The sequence below is a fragment of the Trachinotus anak genome, unplaced genomic scaffold, assembly GCF_046630095.1.
Source record: "Trachinotus anak isolate AG129_WGS33_773 ecotype Australia unplaced genomic scaffold, CSIRO_AGI_Tana_v1 ptg000014l, whole genome shotgun sequence".
NCBI classification, from domain to species: Eukaryota; Metazoa; Chordata; class Actinopteri; order Carangiformes; family Carangidae; genus Trachinotus; species Trachinotus anak.
This window is the reverse complement of record NW_027273865.1, coordinates 7466629-7490988: the sequence shown is the minus strand read 5'-3', so window position 1 is coordinate 7490988 and position 24360 is coordinate 7466629. Positions and strand designations below refer to the sequence as shown.

General features: G+C 41.0%; 2 protein-coding genes across 3 annotated transcripts; both read left to right on the top strand.

Annotated features, from left to right (window-relative positions):
- Positions 1–326: 326 nt before the first annotated feature.
- Positions 327–16925, top strand: LOC139631844 (capZ-interacting protein). 2 transcript variants are annotated; one of them, XM_071496451.1, is made up of 6 exons: positions 327–539; positions 13047–13130; positions 13246–13317; positions 13813–13881; positions 14864–15076; positions 15828–16925. In XM_071496451.1, the coding sequence occupies exons 1-6, from the start codon at positions 534–536 to the stop codon at positions 16242–16244; spliced, it is 861 nt and encodes a 286-aa protein (XP_071352552.1). In that variant the 5' UTR covers positions 327–533; the 3' UTR covers positions 16245–16925. The 2 variants fall into 2 exon arrangements, with proteins under 2 accessions (XP_071352552.1, XP_071352551.1); XM_071496450.1 differs by having other exon boundaries at positions 330–539; positions 13044–13130.
- A 1167-nt stretch (positions 16926–18092) lies between these two features.
- On the top strand, positions 18093–24360 carry LOC139631845 (TPA-induced transmembrane protein homolog). The gene is made up of 7 exons (XM_071496452.1): positions 18093–18642; positions 19046–19123; positions 19378–19461; positions 21432–21564; positions 21894–22030; positions 22691–22761; positions 22861–24360. The coding sequence occupies exons 1-7, from the start codon at positions 18574–18576 to the stop codon at positions 23045–23047; spliced, it is 759 nt and encodes a 252-aa protein (XP_071352553.1). The 5' UTR covers positions 18093–18573; the 3' UTR covers positions 23048–24360.

The window sequence follows — 24360 nt, the reverse complement described above, 5'->3', positions numbered from 1 at the left end:
CTTTGCACTATAGCCTATGTTCACTAGCAAGGACACATATACCGATTTTTAACTGAATCTACCATCTCAATAAAACCAAAACTCAACAATAGAAAAGAACAATTACGGTTTTAACACCATCTGATGTTGAAAGAATACCAACCTGCAGGGAAAAAAATAACCTTGAGGTTTGATCACTCAGTATCAGTTTGTGTAAAAGTCTCCCAAAAAAAAAAAAAAAAAAAAAAAAAAAAAAAATTCCAAAACAACAGCAAACAATTTATTCTGAAAGTCTTCAGCAGAAGTCGTATTTCATTCTGTAACTTGACCTGTCAGTGCTGAGGAAGCCCGGTGCGCGTAACAAGTTGTCCCCTCCTCCTCCTCCCCGTCCAGGAGGCTGATTTGGCTCCAGATATAAACACAGAGCCGCTCTCTGTCCCCGCTGCGCGGCTCCGTCTCCCCGCATCCAGCAGGCGCTTCGCTCCGGGAGCCGAGGGGCAGAGAAAAGTGCAGAAGAAGAGCGGGAGGGGAAGATTTCTGGCGCATTCCCCAGGATGGAGGTAACGACAAGAAGACTGAGCGCAGTTTTCTGTTGCAGCCTGCACTTTTAAACCACTTGAGCAGATGTTTTTGACGTTTAATGCGGTTTTGCGTGGTTGAAATGAATAGATTACAGCATAGGAGCGCAGTCAGTCACTTTATAGTGTTTTAGTGTGAGGAGGGAGTGAGGGCTGTGGGTGCGACAGTTAAATGATAACGGTATGAGTGAACCTATGGGACATTATATACACATGTAGTCCTGTTGACAAGGTGATTATTGTGATTTTATTCGCATCTCTACTGTTACATTGTATGTGACACATTAGTATATAACTTAATTATATCTTACTATCTACTACATATAAAAGAGCAGCTGCATGTGATTGTTGCATAATATCATTAAGGATGACTGTACTTCTTTCTCACACACACACACACACACACACACACACACTCACACAGAGGCCACACAGGTATCTGTATGTTTGAGCTTTAGGCTGATATGGTTTCACAGTGGGTTTGTGGTAGCAACTTCATAACAAGTAACTGTGCTGTGAGAGAAAGGAAATGGAGCTGACAGAACATCTGCCGTGAGCCCGTGTTGTGTTTGAGTAAATACCATTAGTTGATTTTTTTAAACTGTCTTTAACCCACTTGCAGTGGAGCTGAGGACGAAAAGACGAGCTTCTCTATGGTATAGGGGGCCTTTCCCAGCCCTTCCACACGTGTTTTTTTTTTTTTTTCTCTGCAGGGTTTGCTCACAGGTTTCTGGCCTCCTCCCTGCAAAACAAGCTGTTCCCTCAGACGTTTAACATCATTCTGGAGTATTTAATGTCATGTGGCGAATAGGAAGAGAAACGCCCATTTTTTCCCCGCAGCACGTGAGGGAGCACATTTGTAATTGACCACAGAGCAACTCGCACATACTCATACCATCCAACTTTAGGAGTCAGACATGCTTTAGGCCAGGTCAGCTCATTCTTCTTTCCCTGAAAGCAGAATTTGGACTTCCCCCAAATCTGGAAAACATGAAAGAATGTTAAAAAGAGAGAGGGGGGCTTTCTTCTTTCTTAAGTAAACAATTTTTTTCTGATACAGAATAGTTACAGTTTCTGCGAGATAAAACTGTTTTGAGAGAAAACCCTGGACCTGCACGTAGAGGCTGAACACTGAGAGGGTGAAAGCAGGTTCAGCTATTATTGGCGAGTCCAGCTTTTTCTGAAGCTGAACCTCGCAAACCCAGCCCAGATCTCACAAGCTCAGTTTTCACTGCAAGCTGTTTGTCTATCTGGTGATTTAGAGGTCGACGACACGGAGCAGCGCTGCAATTAAAAGTTACACTAGATGCTTACTTACCGCTTCTTAACTACCTGTTCTTACCTAACCAAGGCGCTGTTATAAATGTAAACATTGCTCAGTGATTTCATGGTTGATTTATTCAGAAACATATTTCTGGGTAAAATGTGACACTTCCATGGCAGCCACCATCGATTTTCCAGTCTTAAAACTTGAAGTAAAAGCTGTCAGCGCACTCAGTGTTTCAGTCGACCACCCAACCATGTCAGTGGTATCCTGCGAGGTCGTTTTGGTTTGCATTCATTTATGACACCCAAGCTTATTGAGTCTTGCTACATCAACACAATTTGCCAGATGGTTGTGCAAGCATGTGCTGCTGCTGTTGAAATGAATTCGGGTAAAACAGGTCAGGTTTAGTCAGAAGTTGGACGTTTTTGTCAGCTGCAGCCTCAGTTTGAGTTTTTCAGGACGGTGTTTTTGCACGCTGCATTTTGCCCAAAGGGCACCCATAAACGCGCGTTAAACCGGCCTGTAAAGTCAGTCTCTCTCTCGCTGTCATTTTTTTACGGGTTCAGCTCTGCACTTTGATGACATCACATGTTAGCGATGCTGTGTGTTTGTAGCTTTAGGACAGAAATTGTTCATGTTCGCAAACGTTGATTTACCTCAGCTGCCTCAGGCAAAACCTTAACACGGGATTAATGCTTGGACAGTCTTAAAGTCTTACACTTTTTTGTTCCCCCTGTTGGAATGAGAAGAAGACAAACTGGAAATTTTGTGTATATGTGTATGTGCATGCACCTGAGGGTTGGTACTGTTATGTGTGTGTTGGGTTGTGGGGTGCAGGGCGGGTGTTTTTGGAAAAACAACACCACAGCTAAGGGAGTGAGTATTTGGGATTGGCTTGCCAACCATATGGTGAGCACATTTATTATGTAATCCATAGTAAAGTTAAGAGACCGGTCTGTACCAGCCAGACATCTGCTGATGAGTGAGGTTTCCCCCCTTTTTCTTCAAAACACTATGTTATTTAAATAGTGTCATACTGTTGTTGTTGTTGTTGTTAGTACTTTTATTAACCAATATTTCTACCCACGCTACATACACCTACTGCTCTGCTTGCACTATAGTCACTAACACTAGAACCAGTATATAATCTATTTAAGAGTCCTGCAGCCTCCTTTGAAACATTGTGATTATGATACAGAGTAAAAGCATCCTGTGGTTTCATGTGCAGAGCTTTTCAGAGCAGGACGTTATCAGTGACAGATGCAGTCTGAGGTGTTTGCTGAGGCGGTATATTAAGCTTTATGTGTTTCAGTCCAGAATGAATGGTTCACTCCGTCCCGAACATAAAACAGACACCAAACTGACCATGAAGCTCAGAGGAATGTAAAGCATCAGCATCAAGGGAACTTTAACCTGTTCACAGTCACAGTGTTGTTATGGTTGGATCTCTGTTGAGCTCACATTGTACAGCGGAGCGTGTATAAAATGTATAAATGTGTCCGGATTTTCCAGCTTATACGATTCATCAAAGTCCTGTGACTTAATGGTTTTCTGAGCACACGGTGATGACAGGACAAAAAAGCATCTCATGCGACCTTAAAAACATAGATTCCACTTATGCTTCCTGTTGTGGTTTTCTTTTTGTGCAACATCCCGAAAAACCACATCAGCTTTCTCTTGATATTGTCACTTTAGCATGTTTTCTTCCTTTTGAAGCAAGCATTGTACACTTCTGGAAATGTTGTAATCACAAAATAATATAGAAAACAGAAGCAAACAGCAGGAAGTGTATAGCTGCTTTCTGCAGAATCTTCATATTTTCAGTGTAGTCGCTGCATTTTTTTCTTCGCTGTTTCAGTGTATTTAGTTTCAGTATGAAATCACACTACCATGTGAGTTAGGCTACATTAGTTGGTCGAATGTAGTTTGTACCTCATGATCTGTCAGCACCCAGATGAGGACGCAAATGCTCCCTGAAGGGGAGTGAGGCGATATGAACTTCTGGTGACTGCAGAGGGAGTGAACGCAGATCAACCGCTGGCAGCGATAAAGTGTCGTGAAATGTGCACCGCACTGATAAAAGATGAGGAGAAAACCTGCGGTCGATGTAAACAATGCAGGTTTCAAAACATTCAAAATAAAGATTTATAGACGTCTCATAAGGCAGGAAATGCATTCAGCATGTTTGGTGTGAAGTGACACATGTTTACTTTGAATGTAAAGAAATTTATGGTAACTTTAATCTAATTCATCTGTATTATCTTAAAAAATAAGCCGCTCGCTGTCTTTGAAGGTTGCAGCGTGCACAGACTTGCTGACTGAAGCATTTCAAGTTTTTGCGGTAGATGTGTGATGAATCTCCGTCCTGTCTTAAACTGCTTAAGGTAGTTTTGTGGGAGCTTGGCTCGTTGAAGGATATTTGCACCTTTACGACCAATCAGATGGTTCGTAAAGCCTCACAATCCCCTAACTGCTGTGGCTGCTTTTTATTGCAGAGGTTGTTGTTCTTTTCCTAAACATCGTTATTATTTGCTGCCATTACTGCTACAAAAACTATACATGCAGTATATAGGGGTGGTTTCTGTTATTTTTTCCCCTGCTATCAGGGATGAGTTTGTGCCAGATCCTGCCCCTCTGAGTTTCAGCCCAAAGCATTGTGTGGGGCAGAGAGATATCCAGGTTGGGAGCTGCAGGGGAGATAGCAAGGAGGAGGTTGTGATCTGTTCAAAGAAAACACACATGCTGTTGGCTTTTAAGGAAGTTAACATCAGGAACGGATGCATATAGGATAAAGGAAATTCCTTGAAATACGGAAGGTGATTTTTTTTTTTTTTTTTTGGCAATCCACACTACACATCCCAGCTTAAGTTATTAAATACAACAAAATGGTCTTGTGGCTGCACATGTTGCTACCATCAGAGCTGGTTGGGTTTGAGCAGGTCAGAGTGGCAGGCTGTGTCAGGCTGTAAGCTGCCTCAGACATCTGCAGATTGTCAAACATGTTGAGGTTTTTTTAGCATGAACTGTATAAGCAGGAGATACATGGAGACGGGGTTTGAGCCAGGCAGAGGAAGTGGGGGGGGGGGGGGGGGGACGACAAACAAAAAAAACCAATATCATCATGTCTTTATAACTAACTTCCAAAGCTCCCTGCTGAACACTTAACCCATACTGCCTGCACCTCCTCAACCACCCTCTTCTAAATTTGGCCTCCAGCCATGCTCTTTATTTCCTTTTTTGGCAGAAAGGAGCACAAACACATTAGTGCTGCAAACCGCTTCTATTTTGCAAGTGCCTTTTTTTTTTTTCTTTTTTTTTTTCAATGTCAGCTTTTGCATTTTTACTTAAGGCTGTGTGTCAAGATTTGTCACCACCTAATCTACATAACAAATGTTTCTGATTTCCTCATCTGTGCCTGAGTTTAAGGATTTTGTAACTTAGAAGGCAGGTGTCGGCTGCAAGTTTGAGCTTGTTATTAACCCATTAATCATTTGGACCTAACAGGTATATGATAGTTGAGAAAAATCTAATTAACATGGACTGCTGGCTGAAACCAAGACATCTCGGACTCAGAATAGAGACAGGTCCCCAGTCTGAGTAGAGTGGCTTGGAAAATGGATTATGACCTGTGTGTTCTTTCCATTATAAGAATCTAACAAATCTTTGAAGTATTCAGATCCTTTACTCATGTAACAGCTGCAGCGTGATACTGCAGTTAGGTAATGCAGAGCAAAAGGACAAAAAGATAACAGCTAAATATACGGGGGGGGGGGGGTGTTTGGGAGTGACATGCAGCAAAAGGCCGCGGGTCGGATTCAAACCCTGGGCTGCTGCAGTTAGGACTAAGCATTAAAGGCACGTGCTCTACCAGGTGAGACACCGAGGCGCCCCATACTTACAGGTGCTTCTATTATTTTGCCAACTCCATTTCATTTAGTGATGGCACACATCCCTCTGTATAATGCAGTAATTATTTTTGACTGGAAGGCAACGGCAGGGCCAGATCTATAATAGCGAATATCCCTCACTGACTGACTGAGTGATCATATTTCCACCATTGGTCAGCTGAATGACACGTGACTGATTGGCCATTGCTCTTTCAAAATGCTTTGAATCAAACAGTTTTGATTTGGCTGGTGTTTCCAGCCTGCAATGCTTCCAGCATTGTGCGTTTGAAGCAAATGGTTTCAGGTCGCTTTACCTTTTGCCGCTGTATTAAAGCCCTGCCACAGATCACATTTTATTGACAGGGATGCTTAAAACATATCAAAGTGCCCATGGTTGCTGGTAATGACAACAAGACTGGTGGGCGAGGAATAATTTTGTCTGAGGCAGTAAATACTGTACTTCTCCAAATATAGAATGAACACATCAAACGGCACCTCTCTACTATGCACAGAAATGAAAGTATTCCATAAAGGTCTGAGGGTGTGAACAGGAGCACTGACTCTTTTTGAACCAAACTTGTTAAGGTACTATATTTGAGAACACTGTAGTATTCTGTCACTTCTAACTTTCTCTCAGTGATCATTTTACAAGTAAATGCGGCCAAATAACAGCACAGTCTTTGTCTTTTACTTGTGGGTTTGGTGATTTCCTCATGACATTGCAGTACTAAAATTTGGATTTTATCAGTAGAGCAGCAGCTTGGAAATGATTTGGAAGTTAACACATAGTCTTACTGGGCTGTTGCACTCGTTATTTCATACTTGTTTTGTGATCTGACAGCAGAAACAGAAACACATAATTAGAACAGCTTTATTGAGAATCCGGCTGTATTAAAATACATGTGTATATGTGACCTCAGAGAGCAAGAGAGAAAAAGGGCTGATACGTAGGTAGAATTCAAACAACCTAAGACAGGGTCCATTCATGTACAAGGTTCTGACTTAGTCTTTTTTAGTACATTTACTTACTTTAACTTAATCTGTCTACTTCACCACTGTTAATAGTCCATCTATAGCATCCTAGAGTCTATTCATGAGACTGCTCCTTCATCCCCCCTGTGTAAAGACTATGCCTCTCCATTCCCATAATGCAGCAGAATATGAATATGGTCCTAAAGTATACAGTGCCCAAGTCTCCCATGGATGAACGGATGCCAAACCTTGTGGCCCTCAGTTTCAGCAGGAGCTGCTCAACATTGTAGTAGGGAAGGTGCAAGGCTTCACTGAATGATGTCACCCCATGTCGGTGCCGCTCAGCCCCCACGTCAGCCGTCTGATCCACTGTCCAGATGGTCTCTGTGATTTCTCATCAGAGTGGATGAGAATACCAGCACACCATGTAGAATTCCCAACAGATGCTTATAGGTTCAAACATTGGAGGGAGTACTGTCTGCTGTGAGCGGTTTTTTCTTGCTCCTCGTTCACTCTCCACCACCCTGCCTTCTCATTGCACAACAGCTCAGATTTATCTTAAACAGGCTGCTGTAGTTATCATGTTGAAATATCACAGTGCATTCCATGAACAGGCCTGGCTCTGTCATCTGTTCTCATATCTTCATAATTTGTCAGTCAAATTTCAGTTCAAACTGCAGATTTTAAAAGCTTGTTGGGGTCCTGGCACGTTTATTGTAATAATCACGTTTAAGAAAAATATATTTTGGACTTTATCAGCAGCTCTCTGTTCTCAGTTCTTCTGGATTTATTTTCCTTTTCTCTGTATGCTTATTTTATTTTATACTTGTTTCTCCACCCTGCAGTGCTCGTACTTATGTCAGCAGCACCTCCCATTTCCTCTGAGGCGGCAGCAGCACAGGCTCGCAGATGAGTGCGTCCATTTACCTCATCCCTCTGATTGAGGCCCTTTTCTTGTCCACTTCCACACACACACACACACACACACACACACACACACACACACACACAACACACACACACCACGGTGCCAGTGAGGGTAGTGGAAAAGTGAGATATACGGATGAAGTCTGGTCCAAAAACACATCAAGTTTTCCTGGAAAGGCAGCGAGCGAGAAGGTGCCTGTCTGCTCTCTTAACAAGTGTAGGCAGAAGGGAGCTGCTCACTGTGGTGGTTTTCCCCCTGGCAGAACACGCTGACTTGTGAAAACAAAGTCTGCAGACTCAAAACTGAAGCCATCACGCTTGGTGAGCTTATTGAACAAGATCTTGCTGAACAGCTGTGCTTTGGTGTGCACTGTATTTATCTTCCCTTTCGCAGATTTCCACTGTGTGGGGCTCACCAGCGAGAGCTTATGAGGATTTAGAGTAAAGCAGAGAGTCATTCCCAGAGAAGGGTTAAAGATCCTGAGCCAGACATCATCTTTATCAGCTCCATGGTAGATTACATGGCCTGTTGCTCTCTGACCACTACTGTTATATCAAGCAGATATGTTAGGATTTACTAAGACTAATATCATGTGCTTCTTCTCCCCTTCCTCTAGAAATAGGAATCACAGGAACAGACAGTAGTGGGCTTTGTGTGATGTGTTTGTCTCTGTGTTCTCTTTCCACATCTGCTGGTCATACAGTAAACCTCGTGTCTACATCCACCGACTGGAAATTAAGATGTTGTTGGGATTAACCTTTACTTATCCAAACACAGCTCACTGAGGAAGTTTTCCTGCAACACTCCGCTTCTGTGTTTTTATATAGAGGGTTTACAGGTGTGGTCATGAGCGCTGCTACTCCTATTGGAGGTCATTGGCTTTTAGCAGGACTGGCTCAAACAAATGGATACTGTCACTGTCCGTGGCACCTACAGACAGCTCCATGAGTTTCTGGGCAGGAAAAACAACCCAAGACAAGATTTGTATATACAGACGTCCACACAGGAGTGTCAATGTGTTACACTGCAAATGAGGTTTTGTATGTGTATTTAACACCACTGTATTTTTCAAAGTGAAGTCCATTTTTATTTATATAGCACCAAATCATGAAAGACGTTATGTCAGGGCAGTTTTCATATGGAGCAGGTCTAAACCATACTCTTTTTTCCCAACTGGCCTGGGCATTCAAACCAAGCGGCAACCTGCAAGGATGAAAAATGAAGCCAACATGGAAAGTGCAAAAAACTGCAGTACTGCCAATGACAATCACTTGAGGCTGGCTTGAAAAAACAAAAAAAAAAAAAAAAAAAGAGTCAATCCTCACGACTGTAATGTTTAAATGTCCAACTTTACAGCAGAAATAAACATGTTTACAGCCTGGTACAAAAAACGGTTTTGGTCTCTATAGCTAATTTCATCCATCATGACCATTGTATTTATATATGCATTAACTCAACTGTTTAAATTTTATTAAGGCTTAAAGTTATGCAAACTGCTTTGAGTGACTGATGGATGAACGTATACTTGCCACAAACTGGCATTCACCAAAGTCTCAGCTCCATACATGGCCAACCTCTTTGCCCATTTTTGGGTTGGCCAGGAGTTCAGCGGAGGCGGGCACTGCCAAGATGGCGACGACAGAGCAGCCCACTCTGAGCTTCAAAACTGCTCTTCAGAAACTCATGGGTGACGTCACGTAGGCTAAGTCCGTCTTTATATACAGTCTGTCATTCAAACTAACAACTGTTTGTAACCTTTTTTTTTTATCTTGGTATTAAATAACACAAAATGTCCTTATTTTATTTTAAGTATTTTATAACAGTACATAACATCTCTACTGTACGTGGAACTGTAAAGCAGGCAACGTCTAAATCAGGGAGGTCAGGGCTCTGAAATAGTTTGTGGACCCAGGCCCGTGTTTGGAAAACCTCAATCACATGGATAAGGCTTTGCTTTAAGAAGTTTTTTTTTCCATCGTTTCCTTGTTTAGACATGCTCAATTGCTCTGTATGCAAGATTACAGTATGTTTCAGATGTGGTCTAGCATATCCAGGGACACTCTCTCTGAGGAGCTGAGGGGTTACAGAGAAGAGCCGTGATCCAGGCTGCCTGCACTGCTCTGGGGCTTTTTCCCAGGCCTAGAGCCCCAGAAATAGTTTGCCCTGCTCTTTCCTGCAGTGAATCAAAGTTTCCCACTCTTTCAGAGAGCTTGGGGTCCCAGCTGAGTTAAACATGTGTATGTATCCTGATAACCCACCAAAGGCCTTGTATGGCTCACTGAAATAATGTGCCTCTTTTGTCATCTCAGTGAAACAGCGAAATCATTTGTTTAACTGATCGCAAAAATGTTTACATTAACATTTTCAATTAAAATGCAAATAATTGAATTAAGAGTTCAAGATTAGACTATCTTATATTTTGGATAAGGCTGCTGTCAGTGCTGCTGTAAAATGTTATACAATAGAATACAACGGAATAAGCTAGGCTGTAGGATGTCTGTAATACTTTCCTTAGACATCGTTCATTTAAACGTGAATTTAAAGTAAAGTATTAACCTCATATACTGTATGCATGATCAGTGTATATTATAAGGAGGTATTTGCATTGAGTCTGTTATTTTCAGTCTGCATGAAGAAGCTCATTAAAGCTGAGGGGCCGCCGTGAGAGGACGCAGAGAGGGATATTAATGGATGTGAAATGACTTCTTCTAAAACTAGAACGTTGTTGAATAGTTAACACTGATGAGGCCTTTTGAATCTTCATTCAGCTCTCATGTTTTATTTCAGTCACTTTTGAAAGTAACTGATAAATGATAAATCTTTGCTGCACATGACCAAATTCTATTCCTAACATTTGCAGTAAAGGTGCAGAGGATGATCTCAACATGTAGATAGAAATCTGATGTTTTTACTCTGTAATCACCTTTAAAAAAAGTTATTAAACCAGAAGTAACTGAAAGAACAAAGAAATGAATGATTGTGTGTCTGAGAGGTTGAGCAGTCTCTCTGTCTGTGTGCTATTTAAATAAAGTTGGACAACCTTGATTTTTTTTTTTCTTTTCTTTTCTCACCCATCTGAGCAACAATTTAACCAAACAAAGCCCGACTTCCTTTCTCTGCACTGTTGTGACTTGAGTTTGTGCTCTGAAGGAGGCCTTTGTTTTTGAAGGACAGGAAAGAGTTAAACAATTAGAGGTTACAAAATAATGGCGTGGAGGGTGGGTGGTCCCTGGTGATTACTGTTTATCACAGATGAGAAAAGAGAGCTCAGGAAAAGGGCTGGGATGTGGATTAGGACAGAGAGGCAGCGCAGAGGAGCGTTAACAGGCAGTGCAGGGCTAACTGATGCTGTAATAGGTTTGGGTGGAGGGTGCAAGGTGGTGAGGTCATGTTGAGAACAAGAGGGGGAAAAAAAATAAAGTGTGTGATCAAAATGTGGAATGTGTGTGTCTGAGAAGCTTGCGAGATTCATGTTTCCATGGGCTACGGCTCAAACTGTGCAGAGAGAGACAGAGGGAGAGGGAGGGAACTGAGAGTGCACACCCAGGAAATGTGACAGAGTTGGCAGCTGTGAGGAGAAGCGTGAGCTTTTTAGTGGTCAATAAAAGCAGGATGGAAGTTAGATGTAGCATGAAAGCCAGAAAGAGAAAGGGAGGAGCACCACAAGCAGTGACTGTTCAATGCAAATCATTAAATCGCGACAAGATGCGTGAGAATCTGCACAGTTCTGGCCCAGCTCAGGCTGTAAACAAATGGCTTGACCCATTCACAGTCCAGATACTTGGCACAAAACGGACTAGAACCCGGTAAATGGTAATATTGGAGTGTTGTTTTCAAGGCTGACGTCGGTGCACATTCCAGCCTGCAGCCATCAGCCAACTTATCACTTAGGCCACAGATAGGTTTGAGCGAGTTAATGGTCATCAAAGGGCAGCGTGGAGGAGGGAGGTTTAGCAATCAGCTTGGGAATAGTGGGAGAGACAGAAAAAAAAAAAAAAAAGTAAAGGAGCCAAGACATGATAACAGTGTGAGGCTGCAAGGACAGGTCCCTCCTGTCACAGGCTGCAGCGTGATGTTGAACAGCTGTGGAGAGAGGGGGCTCACTTCCTGTGTCCAAACCCATAAAATACACTTTGTAGCAGGAGAAGAGACAAGTTCCTCCAAGGACAGCACTGAGCACACTGGTTCATCTTTTTTTTTTTTTTTTTTTTTTGCATATCCACCCCCCCTGCTCTGTTTCACAGCCAATATGCATTTAACTGTTGACAAGAGGGAAGTGAAACGTTCTTTATCTAAGAAGATCTCCTTGTTCAGCTGCTTTCTGCACATGCGACGCTTAATACAAATGTATTGTATAGCTGTCTTTATTACCTCCAACAAGGAGGTTATGTTTTCACCCTTTGTTGGTTGGTTGGTTTGTCAGCAGCATTATGCAAAAAGTGGTGCTGATTTGGTTAAAGGGGAAGATCCAAGAATTTTTTCACTTAACATTACTAGAAGGGGCATTTTCAACACTTTTGTTAATTTCACAGGAAATGATGTTTGGATCTTGATGTAAAAAATCTGACATATTTATGGTGTTGAGATAAATGACTTTGTACACTTTGCATATCCAGATAACAATCTGGATCTGACAGATATGTAGGCTTGTTCGACCTTGGCAGATATTTGTCCTCCACCGAGCGCCACCTTTATAATGTCATTCTAACAGGGAAAAGGTTTGCCATGCCACACTTTCTGTTTCAAAGTTTACACACTGAGGAGTAAAATCAAAGAAATTTACCAGATGTGACAAGGGAATCAAGTGATTTTCAGAAACAACTTTACAGAATATTTGAGCTGTGATCAGTTTTTATTTTGTTACATTTTAAAACCCTTTGCGACAGAGATTCATCTTGTCTGCAGCGTGTTTTTACGTTTCTGAGGAAGTTGTTTAATATCTCATCTCTCACCATCTACACAAAGCATTGATGGTGCTGATCTCAGGGTGGATTTTCAATGTGCAAGGATGAAAGCAAGGATCTTAAAGACCAAGATCATGTCTCGTCTTGAGATTAGACACCACACACTTCTTGTTTTTAATTGTTTGTTGTGTGTGATAGTTGAGGGTTAATCTTTGACATCTATTATAATGTGATTGAAATACTTCAACAAAACCACTGGCCTCATGCAGTGGATTAACATTTTCTAATGTGTAGGTCCTAATAGTGCTCAGACCTCAGGCTGTATTTCCCAGGAGTGTCACTATGAAAAAAGCAAGGTCATGCAAGGAATTCTTAACACCTGGTCCGCTTCTGTATTTCATATATTTACTAGTAATGTCCTCAGCTCATGAGAGGCATTAATTAATTTAAAAATGAGACAGGGTATCAATACTGTTGATATAAAGTGTTTTTCAGATGTTTTAATCTAATGTTTTTTTTTTTCCCCAGAAGGATTCTCCATCCAAGCCATCTGTGGCTGAGCTGGCTGGAAGGTTCAAAGGTCACATTCTACCAATGCCCACCTCAAACAACGAGGTAACGTACTTTATTTATAGCTTACGTGTCACAGTGTCCATACAAAAGTATACAAAAACAATCTGTGTGTGTTCAGATTTTTATTTACACTTCCTCTGCCTACTTTTGTCTGCAGCTGTCATTTAGAAGACGACCTCCATGTTCCCTGAAGCTGCAGCATCAAAAAGATGAGAATGAGGAATCAGATGTGAGCAATTCTGTTCCTTCACTGACCCACGTGCTACAGATCTGGCCTCTTGATATACAAAGGAAATCCCCAGAAAACACACTTGATTTGTTTATTGTGCGTTTTCTTCGCAGCCTCACCATTTCACCACAGTTGTCATTGTACTTTCCCCAAATCTGTAATTGTATCTGTTTTTCTTCTGCCTAAAACGGTGAGAAGGTGCTGCTGTTTTTCTTCCAGTGAAAATGATGATCAAACAAACCACTCAAACCTGTGTTTGCATCATAGCCAATTGAAAAGAACACAGCACAAAGTGCAAAAATGTATACAGTAAAAAACATTATTTTGTAAGTTACATTATTTATTTAATGCTATTTAATATACCTTATGTAGTCTTAACACCAGGACTGTGCCAGGATGTCCCAGTATGCTGCATAATGACAGTGCACATTATGAACACAATGTTAGCTTTTGTGAATGATTTCTGAATTCTGGTCTGACTGTGTTCCCATGCAGAAAACCGTTGTCTCCCCAAATCCCTTTAAAATCAAGATGAAGAACTCCCCTATCATTGAGAAACTGCAGGTTGGTGCATCTGGAAACATTTGAATATTTTGTGAAGGAAATGGGGAAACAAAACAACTGCTTGCCTCACCAATAATGTATTATAGGATGTTGCATGTAGACAGGAGTTTGCTCCTATCAGGGATATTTAAAGCATTACTGCCACCCACTGTTCAGTTTATACTGGTGCGTGAGCTGCTTGCATGCTGAGAAAAAGAGGAAGGGCTTGTCCCTGACGCCACAATCAGCTCAGATTAATGAGCTAATGGGATCATGGGCCACCCAGCCTCCGGTGGGGCTCTAACTTGCCACCATTATTCCTTTAGTTAGCAGTTCACACGGTGGGCAGCCATGGGACAAAAGGGCTGCCGCTTCTCCCTCTTCCTCTTCTCCCCAGTGCAGGTAGGATGCGCTCCTTCAAACTTGAACAGTGGTTGGGGGGGGGGGGGGGCTAACTCAGGGTTTTACATAGTCCACTTCTCAGACTGAAGATGACAGATGTTGTTTGTAATACTTAAAAGGGAATTTCAGGACATACTCCTGGCAGTGAGTACCTGTCACCATCCTGCTTTGAAAACTAACAGAAATGACGTACATGCATACCTGTATAATACTTGTAATAACATCCTTTATGCTTTTCAAGCAAAGCTATTACTTTTAAGGAGGAACAATGCCTACTTTGTGACTAGAAAGTCTAGTCTAGAAATTCAAAACTTTTCAATTTTTACATTAAAAAAAAATAATATACCTGTGTTTTAAGAAATGATACTGTTTAATCTTTCCTTCTCCTAATGATCCTTCTCTTAATGAGTTCCTATGTTTAGTATGGTTCAGGTTTTACTCTTGTCTTAGGTTTGTTTTATATTAGTGGTTGGTTAGTGCTGTTTGAATGAATGTAGTTCTAGTAATTAAAGTTGTTGTCTTGTAATTAAGTTTGAACAGAACACAATGTACTAAAGAGATTATAGTGTCCGGGCTTCAGGATCTTCCCTTCCCCCTGCAGGCCAACCTTGCTCTGTCACCCACTGCGCTGCTGCCTTCGCCCAAAAGCCCAGAGGTGAAGCTGCAGCCAGCACCATTGTCACCCTCCACGCCCTGCAGCCCACAGAGCCCCCTGAGCCCCACCCTGCGGCCCTCACAGCTGTCCAGTGAGGAGGAAGATCCCGTCAGCTTCGACAGTCCTCCCGAGGGCACCCCGTTGCCGAGCATCAACAAGGTAAATATATGGACTCATGCAAAGCTGCACATTAGCTTGACAACATGATGGACAAATAGATCTGGGCTATTTGTTGCAGCATCTCCGTGTAATACAGTTGGACTGGCTTTGTAGTGTTACTGCAAATATCAGGCTGTATAACATGACTTTCAGAAGGTGAAAAATGTACCCCACACCATACTATTCCAATCTGATATATTTTTTAAAGATTACAGATGGTTTGTAATTATTTTTGAATAGATAATTACTCTTATTATGTGTCTTCTACTCGTGTGGGTTTTTGCACGAGTTCTGAGTCACTAAATGACAAGCGTGAGCTGCTGTCACACTGAGGCTCCAGAAGTGTTTCTCACGCTATTCGCCAAATGAGCTGTGACATCACAGCCGGCCACATGGTCCTGGTCCTCGTTGATGTGTTTCTCAGCGGGTGTTTTGCATCTCCTGTTTAAGCAGGCCTCGGATAAGCTGGAGCAAGATGCTACTGTAGTGCATGAGTGCTGCTGCAAGAGGGATTGAAGACTTAATCCCCTTAGCCCAGTTAAAGTCCCGAGGTACTATTTTGTGCAGTGCTCTCAGGCATGTGCTGATTAGATTTAGGCAGCTGCCAGAAACCTTTTAATCATACAAATTAATTGATATTAAATATAAATTCTTCCACTTTTTTTAAATACTACACATTTGTACTGTCTTAGAGATGTTTAAAAACTTGATCTAACTAACCTGCTGGCTCGTACTTGTTGTTTCCACATAGACTCGTGTGCGGCTATCATTCAAGAGGCGCCCGCCCACGAGACAGCACAGGAGGTCAGCCGGAGAGGAGGCGGGAGCCTTCGGGAGCGGTCTGTCTACATGTGAACTGCACAGCCCAAAGGAGAATGGGGACAAGGACCAGGTTTTTGACAGCCCAGCAGAGGAAGCTGAATGTGGGCAACTGGGCAGTCTGAAAGACGGTGAAGACAGGGACTGTGGAGAGACAGAGGACAAGGTAGCAAAGAGTGACCCAGACATTAAGGGAGATCCAAAGGATGAGCAGGAAGCAGAACAAGCCCAGAGCTCAGAGGGTTCCTCAGAGGAGGAACAGCAAACTTCAGAGCCCTGCCCTGCTGTTAAGACAGAAGAGGGGCGGGAGGAGATGCCTCGGGAGCCAGGCCGAAATGATGGGGAGTGAACTGTGAATGTTTACTTTGAGAAAAAAAAAAAAAAATATATATATATATATAAATGTATAAGTTATTCAGTGGTTTGGTTAAGAAAACTCTGAAAAATACCCCTCAGAAAGAGTTCATCTATTTTAAATTTCGTGGTACCTGCTCTGTTTGAAGTCCCTCTGTCGCCCTCTCCAGGTCGTATATAGAACAGGTCTATAAACACTGGAGAGTTCAGAGACGCAGCTGTTTTCCTGCACATGGAAACGAGCATCACTGTTGATCCGGTATCCATGATCACAGGAAATATCCTTCATGTTGTACCGGGTCTGCATGACCAGACAAGTCAAAGACATTGTTAACAGTGCACTTCCAAGTCTCTGTCACACATGCAGGACTTTGAAAATACTGAATGCTGGGTTGACAACAGGCCAAAATAATATTAGATTTCATATATATGTTAGCAGATATATAAACACCCTGGCATTGTACTAAATCACTCACTTTAGGTTGAACATATATACTTTGCTTTATTTTCTTTTGGATGTATGTTGGCCAACATCTCTGCTTGTCTTCTATTTTGTATACTACAAAATATCTAAATCACAGTGCTACTGTGGAGTGGCTCAGGTCCTCAGAGATTATGCATAGAAATTTTAAGAAAATAAACAGCTTCCCTATGTAATTAAATGCTATGTTACATGTGTTTGCTCTAATTTTTGGGTTTGTTGGGTCATTATGGGTCAAAATTATCTTTATTATCTGAACATCTTAATTCTTGTGGGCTTGTTTGACATTTTGTGTATCAGCTTCAAAGACAATTGTGTGCTAAGGAGAATGCTGAATGCATTCAGTCAGATGAGGCCAGAAAAGTTAGATTGAAAGACTTAAGAGACAGAGGTTTTGCAAATGCAGATTTGCAAACCACTGCACACCTGAGGAACACCCACACAGGTGATTTCAGTTCTCGTCCGTGTCTGCACAAACTGTGCTTGATCAACAGCTTCGTTGCAGCTGTTGCTGTTGATAATTCTTGGGGCTCACATTTTCCACCCTAAGTCTAAACAGAATAACTGAAAACACCTGTGTGTGCGTGCAGGGTCTTTAAAGTCAAAGTACAGATGGTATTCTATTTAAAATTAAAACAGATGAAGTCATTTGTAAATAAAAATGTGGGCAGTTTTAACATATGATTTAGGAAACAATGTGCCTGTGCTTTTGGGCATCATTAGCATGGTGTGAAAACCATGTAAAATGTTTTTCATATGAACCTTGTCAGCCTCTACTGGTGACCATGGAGGACTGCAATGACAGAATTGCAATGACAGTGAAATGTGTCTCTGTCACCAGGAACTGTTTCCTTAAGCCTTAATGCATCTTGATTTGAATGAGTGTCTCATGTCATAAATGGCTGTTAATTGTTAATTTAAGTTAAAGCCCGCGGTTTTATATGTGCCATGCCCTGAACTGTTTTAATCAGAATAAGGTTAAAAGTGTAGCAGCAGGTGACATTTGCACTGTAAATGTGTTCTCACAGTAAAGAGTATACTTGAATCCAAGGTTCCTGTTCAATTCAGTTGACAACAACTGAAAAAAACAGAAAAAGCAGTGAGTCATTAAAGGCGACGGCAGAACATTTACTTGGATTTTCTTTATTAAATATATTTATTTTTGGCAAATGTAGCAAGAAAACAGCCCCCAAGGGTCCTTTGAATGTTCATCCGAAATATCATTTGGTTATGTAAATATTTAATATTCATAAAATCCTCAGGGCCTTTACCTGGAGGGGGGAGGAGGGGGGGGGGGGGGGGGGGGGGGGATCATGTGGACTGCATACTTCAAATACTTTCAGTCCGTTTTTTTCACGAGCATTTAAAAAAAAAAAAAGACCAAAAAGTGTTTGGACCAGATCGGGTGGCTGTGAGAAGCAGGACGCGCAGTGAAACATCTCAGAAATACCGCAGTTGTGTCTCGTTCAGCCGTCGCGACATCTTACGTTTCCTCCCCCGGTTTCTCAACTTGACGACGCCTCCCGACGTAAGCGAAACTTGTGAGGAAACTCACCTGTCTGGCTGCGAAGGACGAGCAGAGGCAGAAGAAAGTAATGGGCTCGTCTTGAAACGCAGGGAGAAACCTTCCCCTCCAGCTGTCAGGGCTGTAGCTAACTGAGACCTGTCGCTGCTTTTCAAGGAGTCGTTGACTTTTTGAACCGTGGATGGGACGTTTGCGGTGGCGCGGACAGTGTAGTTTCATTATTAAAAGTCATAACTAATAGCCACTTCCGCGTTGGGACTTCAGCTAGGCTATTTATAATAACTCCCGATCATCACTGGGTGTTGAAAACAAATAAGCATGGACAATCCACTGCCGCTGTTTACGAGCAATGGGAACGATGGAGCGTCATATTCATCTAATGAACGGGTGAGTTAATGAGATCAATAATTGTGTGTTTATTGTAATAATAATGAAAACAATGGCGAAAATGTAAAAAACAATCCTTTTGATAATTCTTAAAAGTGCACCTGTCAATATTGACCTGCTCAATAAGTACATTTAACTCTTTAACTGGGATAACATTGCAGCTATTTTGAAATATATCTGAATCTATGAAACAGGGACTTCAAAGATGGGTTTCACTGTTTGTGATGTTTTATAGGCAAAATAAGAAATCAATGAATTGAGAAAATAATCAAGTCATTGGTTGATAATGAAAATAATCTGTTGTCACAGCTCTGGGTATCATACATCACCATTTTGCACGAAAATCATCATTGTAGTGTTTAGCGTTTTACAGTAATATCCCCCAATATTTGACTGCTCCCAGGTGACAGGGAGTAATGGAGATGGTGCACCCTACCAGACCTCTGAGGCAACAGAAAGAGACGGTTTGCTTACTGTACAGGTGAGCATTAAGGTTGTGCTCTTGTTTTTATGGTATTTTGTATTGTTTCATTGTTAACGGGCAGCTCAAGGGAAGAGGACAGATGGTACATACACCATTTCCACTTCTGTGGAAAAGACAAAGAAAGAGCTGTCCTCTCCATGATGACAACTTGTGCTATTCATTGAAGAATCATTGGACGAATCAACACATTTGCTCAGATGACTAATTCCCTTCATAGTAAAAGTGACATATATGTCTTTTTGCTTTGTCAGGTTACTGGTAGAAATGGGGATACAACGCTCTCTAGTCACGCAGAAGCTCAAAGGAACCTGGGAAATAATCACACTACTCAAGAGGTACAAAGACTTAGAGAAAAAATGTGTTGTTTCTGAAGTACTTGGAAAAGGAAGTGTAACTTTTCAGTCAACCCGTGACAACTCGCTCAGTTATTTATAAATCACTCCCCTGCACATCGGAGAGGATTAAATTCAGTTAAATTTATTTTATTTATATACCGGTGATGATAACATATCATTATCTCAAGGGACTTTACAGAGTGAGGTCAAGACCCCACAATGTTAGACAATAGAGAGAAACCTCAACAACAGCTCCCACTGTGAGTAAGACCTTGGCAACAGTGGAGAGGAAAAATTCCCTTTAACAGGAAGAACCAGGGTGGGCGGCCTCAACGGGTGGGTTGAGAGGAGAGAAATGGGGAAGAAAGCCATCAAAAGACAAACCGGGAACAGTTGTATACTGTTGTATTCGAGCTCTGTCAGTCTGGTTGTTGATGATGGTAATAATGATAGTGATACGTATTATATCCACTACACCTTTAGTGATACTTATAGGTGTAATAGTGTAATTAATTAATAATTATTATTAATAACATTATCCGATAAAAACCACCCTGTGTCTGAGCCCATGAGAAGATGATTGGTGACTTTCACCAGTGCTTTTTCTGATGTCCTCTAAATCTTCAAACATAAATTCCTTTGCAAATAATCAACAGTTTTTCAAGGATTTGAGAAATAAAGGGAGGTTGGATATATGTCTCTAGTTGGCTAAAACATCTGGGTCAAGAGGAAGCTGTTTAAATAAAGGTTTAATCACTGCAACCTTTAAAGGCTGCAGTGCAAAGCCTGTCAGAGATAAACTGATCAGATCTAATGTGGAAGTGTTCATTAAAGCTTGAACAACCTAGTTGGAAAAGGATCTAAAAGACAGGTTGATGGTTTAGATGAAGACACTGTTGAGATTAGCTCAGAGAGGCAGTTGAAATACAGGCTAAACAGGCTGCTGTACTGGACAACACATCTGTGCCAGTTGTGGAAAATGAGGTGATGGTTTTTTTATCCAATAGTTTTTTATCTAATTTTACTTGTAAAGAAACTCATGAAGTCATTACTACAGAAGCTATAGGAAAATACATGGCCCATTAGAGCTAGGACCCTGTCAGCCTGGTTACAGGGTTGAAGAGAAACCTGGACTTAAATTTCTTAAATTTGGTTGCAGCCTTATCAGAGAGGTACCTACTGTAATGGGATTCTTCCCCAGATGCTGTGTAATTCATTATTGTAGAACTCCAACATTATTAAAATGGTCAGTCAAAAGAAGGTTTTGAGGAAATATTATTAAATATTCAATTTCTATGTCAGAACAGAATCAAGGATGTGATTTAAACAGTGAGTGGGTTCATTTACATTTTGAGCAAAGCCAATTCAGTCTAATAGTGAATTAAATGCAGAACTGAGGCTGTCGCTGTCAACAGCTACATGAATGTTGATCACTTATCAAATCATTGACTAATGGGGATTTAGATGAGAGTGATCTGATATTTAATAGTCCACATTTAATTGTTGTGTCTTTTGTTATAGTAGTTGTATTAATTTTTATTAGGTTTTTATGAATTACTCCTCAATTGTTGGAAATTTGATTTATTTAGCTTAGGTGGCCAGGTGCAGACACAGTCTCTTTGGGTTTTGGGGAGATTTGGGAGAGTGACGGCTCTAAGGAAACCACAGAGAGGCGTGTAGGACTGCAACTTCCTTCCTAATGTCAGATTTCTAGAGATGAGAACCGCACCATCCAAAGTGGGATGAATGCTGTCTCTCCTAATCAGATCAGGTCTTCCCCAGAAGGTTTTCCCATTATCTATGTAGCACACATCGTTTGCTGCGACTATACATGTTGTCACATGGGAGAACTACAGTCCAGCATTGTTATAGCAAGACAGTGCAGCTATAAATAACTTAACCATAGTACACAGTATTTGTCTTCTGATGTCTTGATGCTTGTCATTAAAGCAGTTTCATTCTTCTTCTAGAAAAACTCCACATCCAGGATAAAGAGAGAGATGTGTGAGATCGTCTTCTGGAGAGTCAGAATGTGGATGGTCATTTTATTCATTTTCCTCCTCATCATAGTTGTCATAATTATTTCACTGGCGGTGTGCTCAGGTAAAGTTCTGTGATGAGTGGTTTGTATGTTGAGGAGTGTTAGTTTATGCTACATTTATTAAATAATAATTTAAAGAACAGAGGATGATGTTAAGTAAAAAAATAAAAAAATAAAATCTTTAATGTTTCAAGGCCATGGCCAACTAAAGGCCAACGCCTGAGCTCATGCAAGAACATAACATCAACACTTTGTGCAATGAGCCTGTAGACTATTTCAGAAGTATAGCAATGTAAAGCTAATGATAACATCTTATGCTAAAATAATACTATTTAAATACAGCAGTTACTTTTTCAGTTTTGAGGCTTTGACCCATTTTCTCTCTGTGCAGCGATCCACGAGGATCCGGATGAGAAGTTTGACCCTTCGTTGTTTAAAGTTCCTCTGTATTTTAATGGGAGCTTCCAACTGCCCAACATTGCCTTAAGTGACTCCAGAGAAACACTGACTGCTGACCTCCAAGACAAGGTTTGACCAATTATGACCCCTATTTAAAAAAAATGTACTGTACATGTAAATTGGTTGCATATATATATAGAGAGAGACAACTCGGTATATAGTTACAAATATACAAACTGCTGACAAACATTAGAGGATATAGAGGCCTTTTATATACAGTGTTTCTTCTTTTCTTTTGCTATTGCATCAGTGGTAACCTAGCAACAACACCCATATTAACACCATGAATAGAGAATTGAGGGAACTGAAAAACTGAGGGAAAGATGCAGAGGTATTATGTACAGTATGACAGTTACGTAACAGTAACAGTAGAAGTTAATGGTTATGTTATTAAGGCAATGTGCTCACGTTTTCATTTTGTTAAAACTTCCACCTAGTCTTATTTGGTTTTGTTTTGTGACAAAGCTGCATTGCTGATTTCATCCACAACTTAAAAGGGCCAACTGTATATTATGCAGATGTAAAGGCCACCACTTCCAAATGTAAAACACCTTTGAAACTGAAACAGTAATGCAATGAAATCCTGCTCGTTGCTGCAAACGAACGAATTTAAATTGAAAGCATTCTGCAGCAGAACAGAGCTCGAGGTGAATTGAAAGTAGGCTAGTATCAGCCAAACTGTTTCATCTCATTGTTTGCCTCTGCATGTAACAACCTGCCACACCCCAGCTGGCTGACATCTACAGATCCTCCCCTGCTCTGGGACGATACTTCTCCAAAGCTGAGATACAAGTTTTACGGTAAATGCACATCACCTCCTCTGCATGTTGTCTGTGAATTTTACAGGGGGGAAAAATTGTGTGTTGTACTTCTGGACTTCTGTTTTTCTCTCCCCGCAGGAACAGCTCAGTTATTGCTGACTACCATCTGACATTTCTCATGCCTGAGGGGCAGCAGGATGAGCTGAGAAACTTTACTCTGAGCAGGGAGACGGTATACAACGTGTTCAGGCAGTTCCTGTACGACCAGGAGCCAGACAGTTCTGACCCGTTGTACATTGATCCCCCTTCCCTAAACATGTTATAAAGACTGGAAAAACCTGTGTCTTGCTGTCTTTGTCATTCAAGTGAGTCGACTCTTACCAAACACTAAACCGCCCACACGTGATTTGTCAGACTTCTGTGTGATCCTCCCATGAGATGGAGGAAATCTTGCACATCGTGCATCTTTACCACAGGAAGCTACAAAGCCACACTCGCACAAATCCACATTATTTGTGGGTTTGTATGTGCAGGTCATACAGAGGATCTCATTGTTTGTTCCGTTTAATAGGCTTTGAAGACTGTTCTTAAGTAAATCAATTAACAGTGCAGGACATCTGTCCACTGTCAACCTGAGTGCTTAACTCAGGACAGAATTTCAGCAAAAATCAGGGCTCTGCCTGGTGTAGGGAATACAGCTTTCCTAATGTATTTTACATTTGATTGTGTATTACTGTGCCTTCTTTAACTGCAAATTTATGAATTGTACAATATTGGTATAAATATCTATGCTGTAAATATTTATATCCATGCCCTGACCATCACTGTAACTTCATGTTTGACCAATTGTACATAAGAAAATTCTGTAGCCAGTTAAGTGTTTTATTTTTAGTTTATGGAAATACAAGTGTTTATATTTGCATATCTGTGCCATTATTCTTTGTCACTAGACATGATTTGCAAACCAAAACTATGGGACACTGTAAAAACATCTGCCTAGAAAGTGACAAACACTGTAGGAAAATAAGCTTTTGAGAACTGTACAGGGAAGTTACCCTGTGTGCTGGAGCTCTAACTCTGCAAGTGAAGGTCACGCATGTCCATTTAAAACCATTTTTGTTTGATATATACTGTTGGGCCCAGTTTTATTCTTTGTGGATGAACAGTAGAGGGAGTGCATGTCCCACATGCAACACCTGTTTCTGTTGGTTTTGCTCACTTGCTGTCTCTGGCTGTATTTGCAGAGGACCATCGGGAATTTACATTAATATCTTCTTGAACAGAATAAGCTGTAGGCTGTTGCAGTTAATAGCACTGATGATGTAACACACATGTATTAAGTAGTACTGTGTCACTATGTCAGATTGCATTCTGTTTCCTGGCAGTTGTCATTTCAAAATTATATCACATTACAGATTATAGCTGTGATTCATGCTTATGCCAAATTGTCTGTTCATAAACTACAAGATTTCATGAAAAGATTTTAAGCTTGACCCATATAAAACACTAATTACCATGTAGTCTTTTTAACAGTTCATTTTTATGGTAAGAACATTATAACGGTTTGATTACAATAATCATGGAAAATAAAATGTAAAATCTGCAATTTCTCTAATAAAGAATATTTTTTCATTTAAA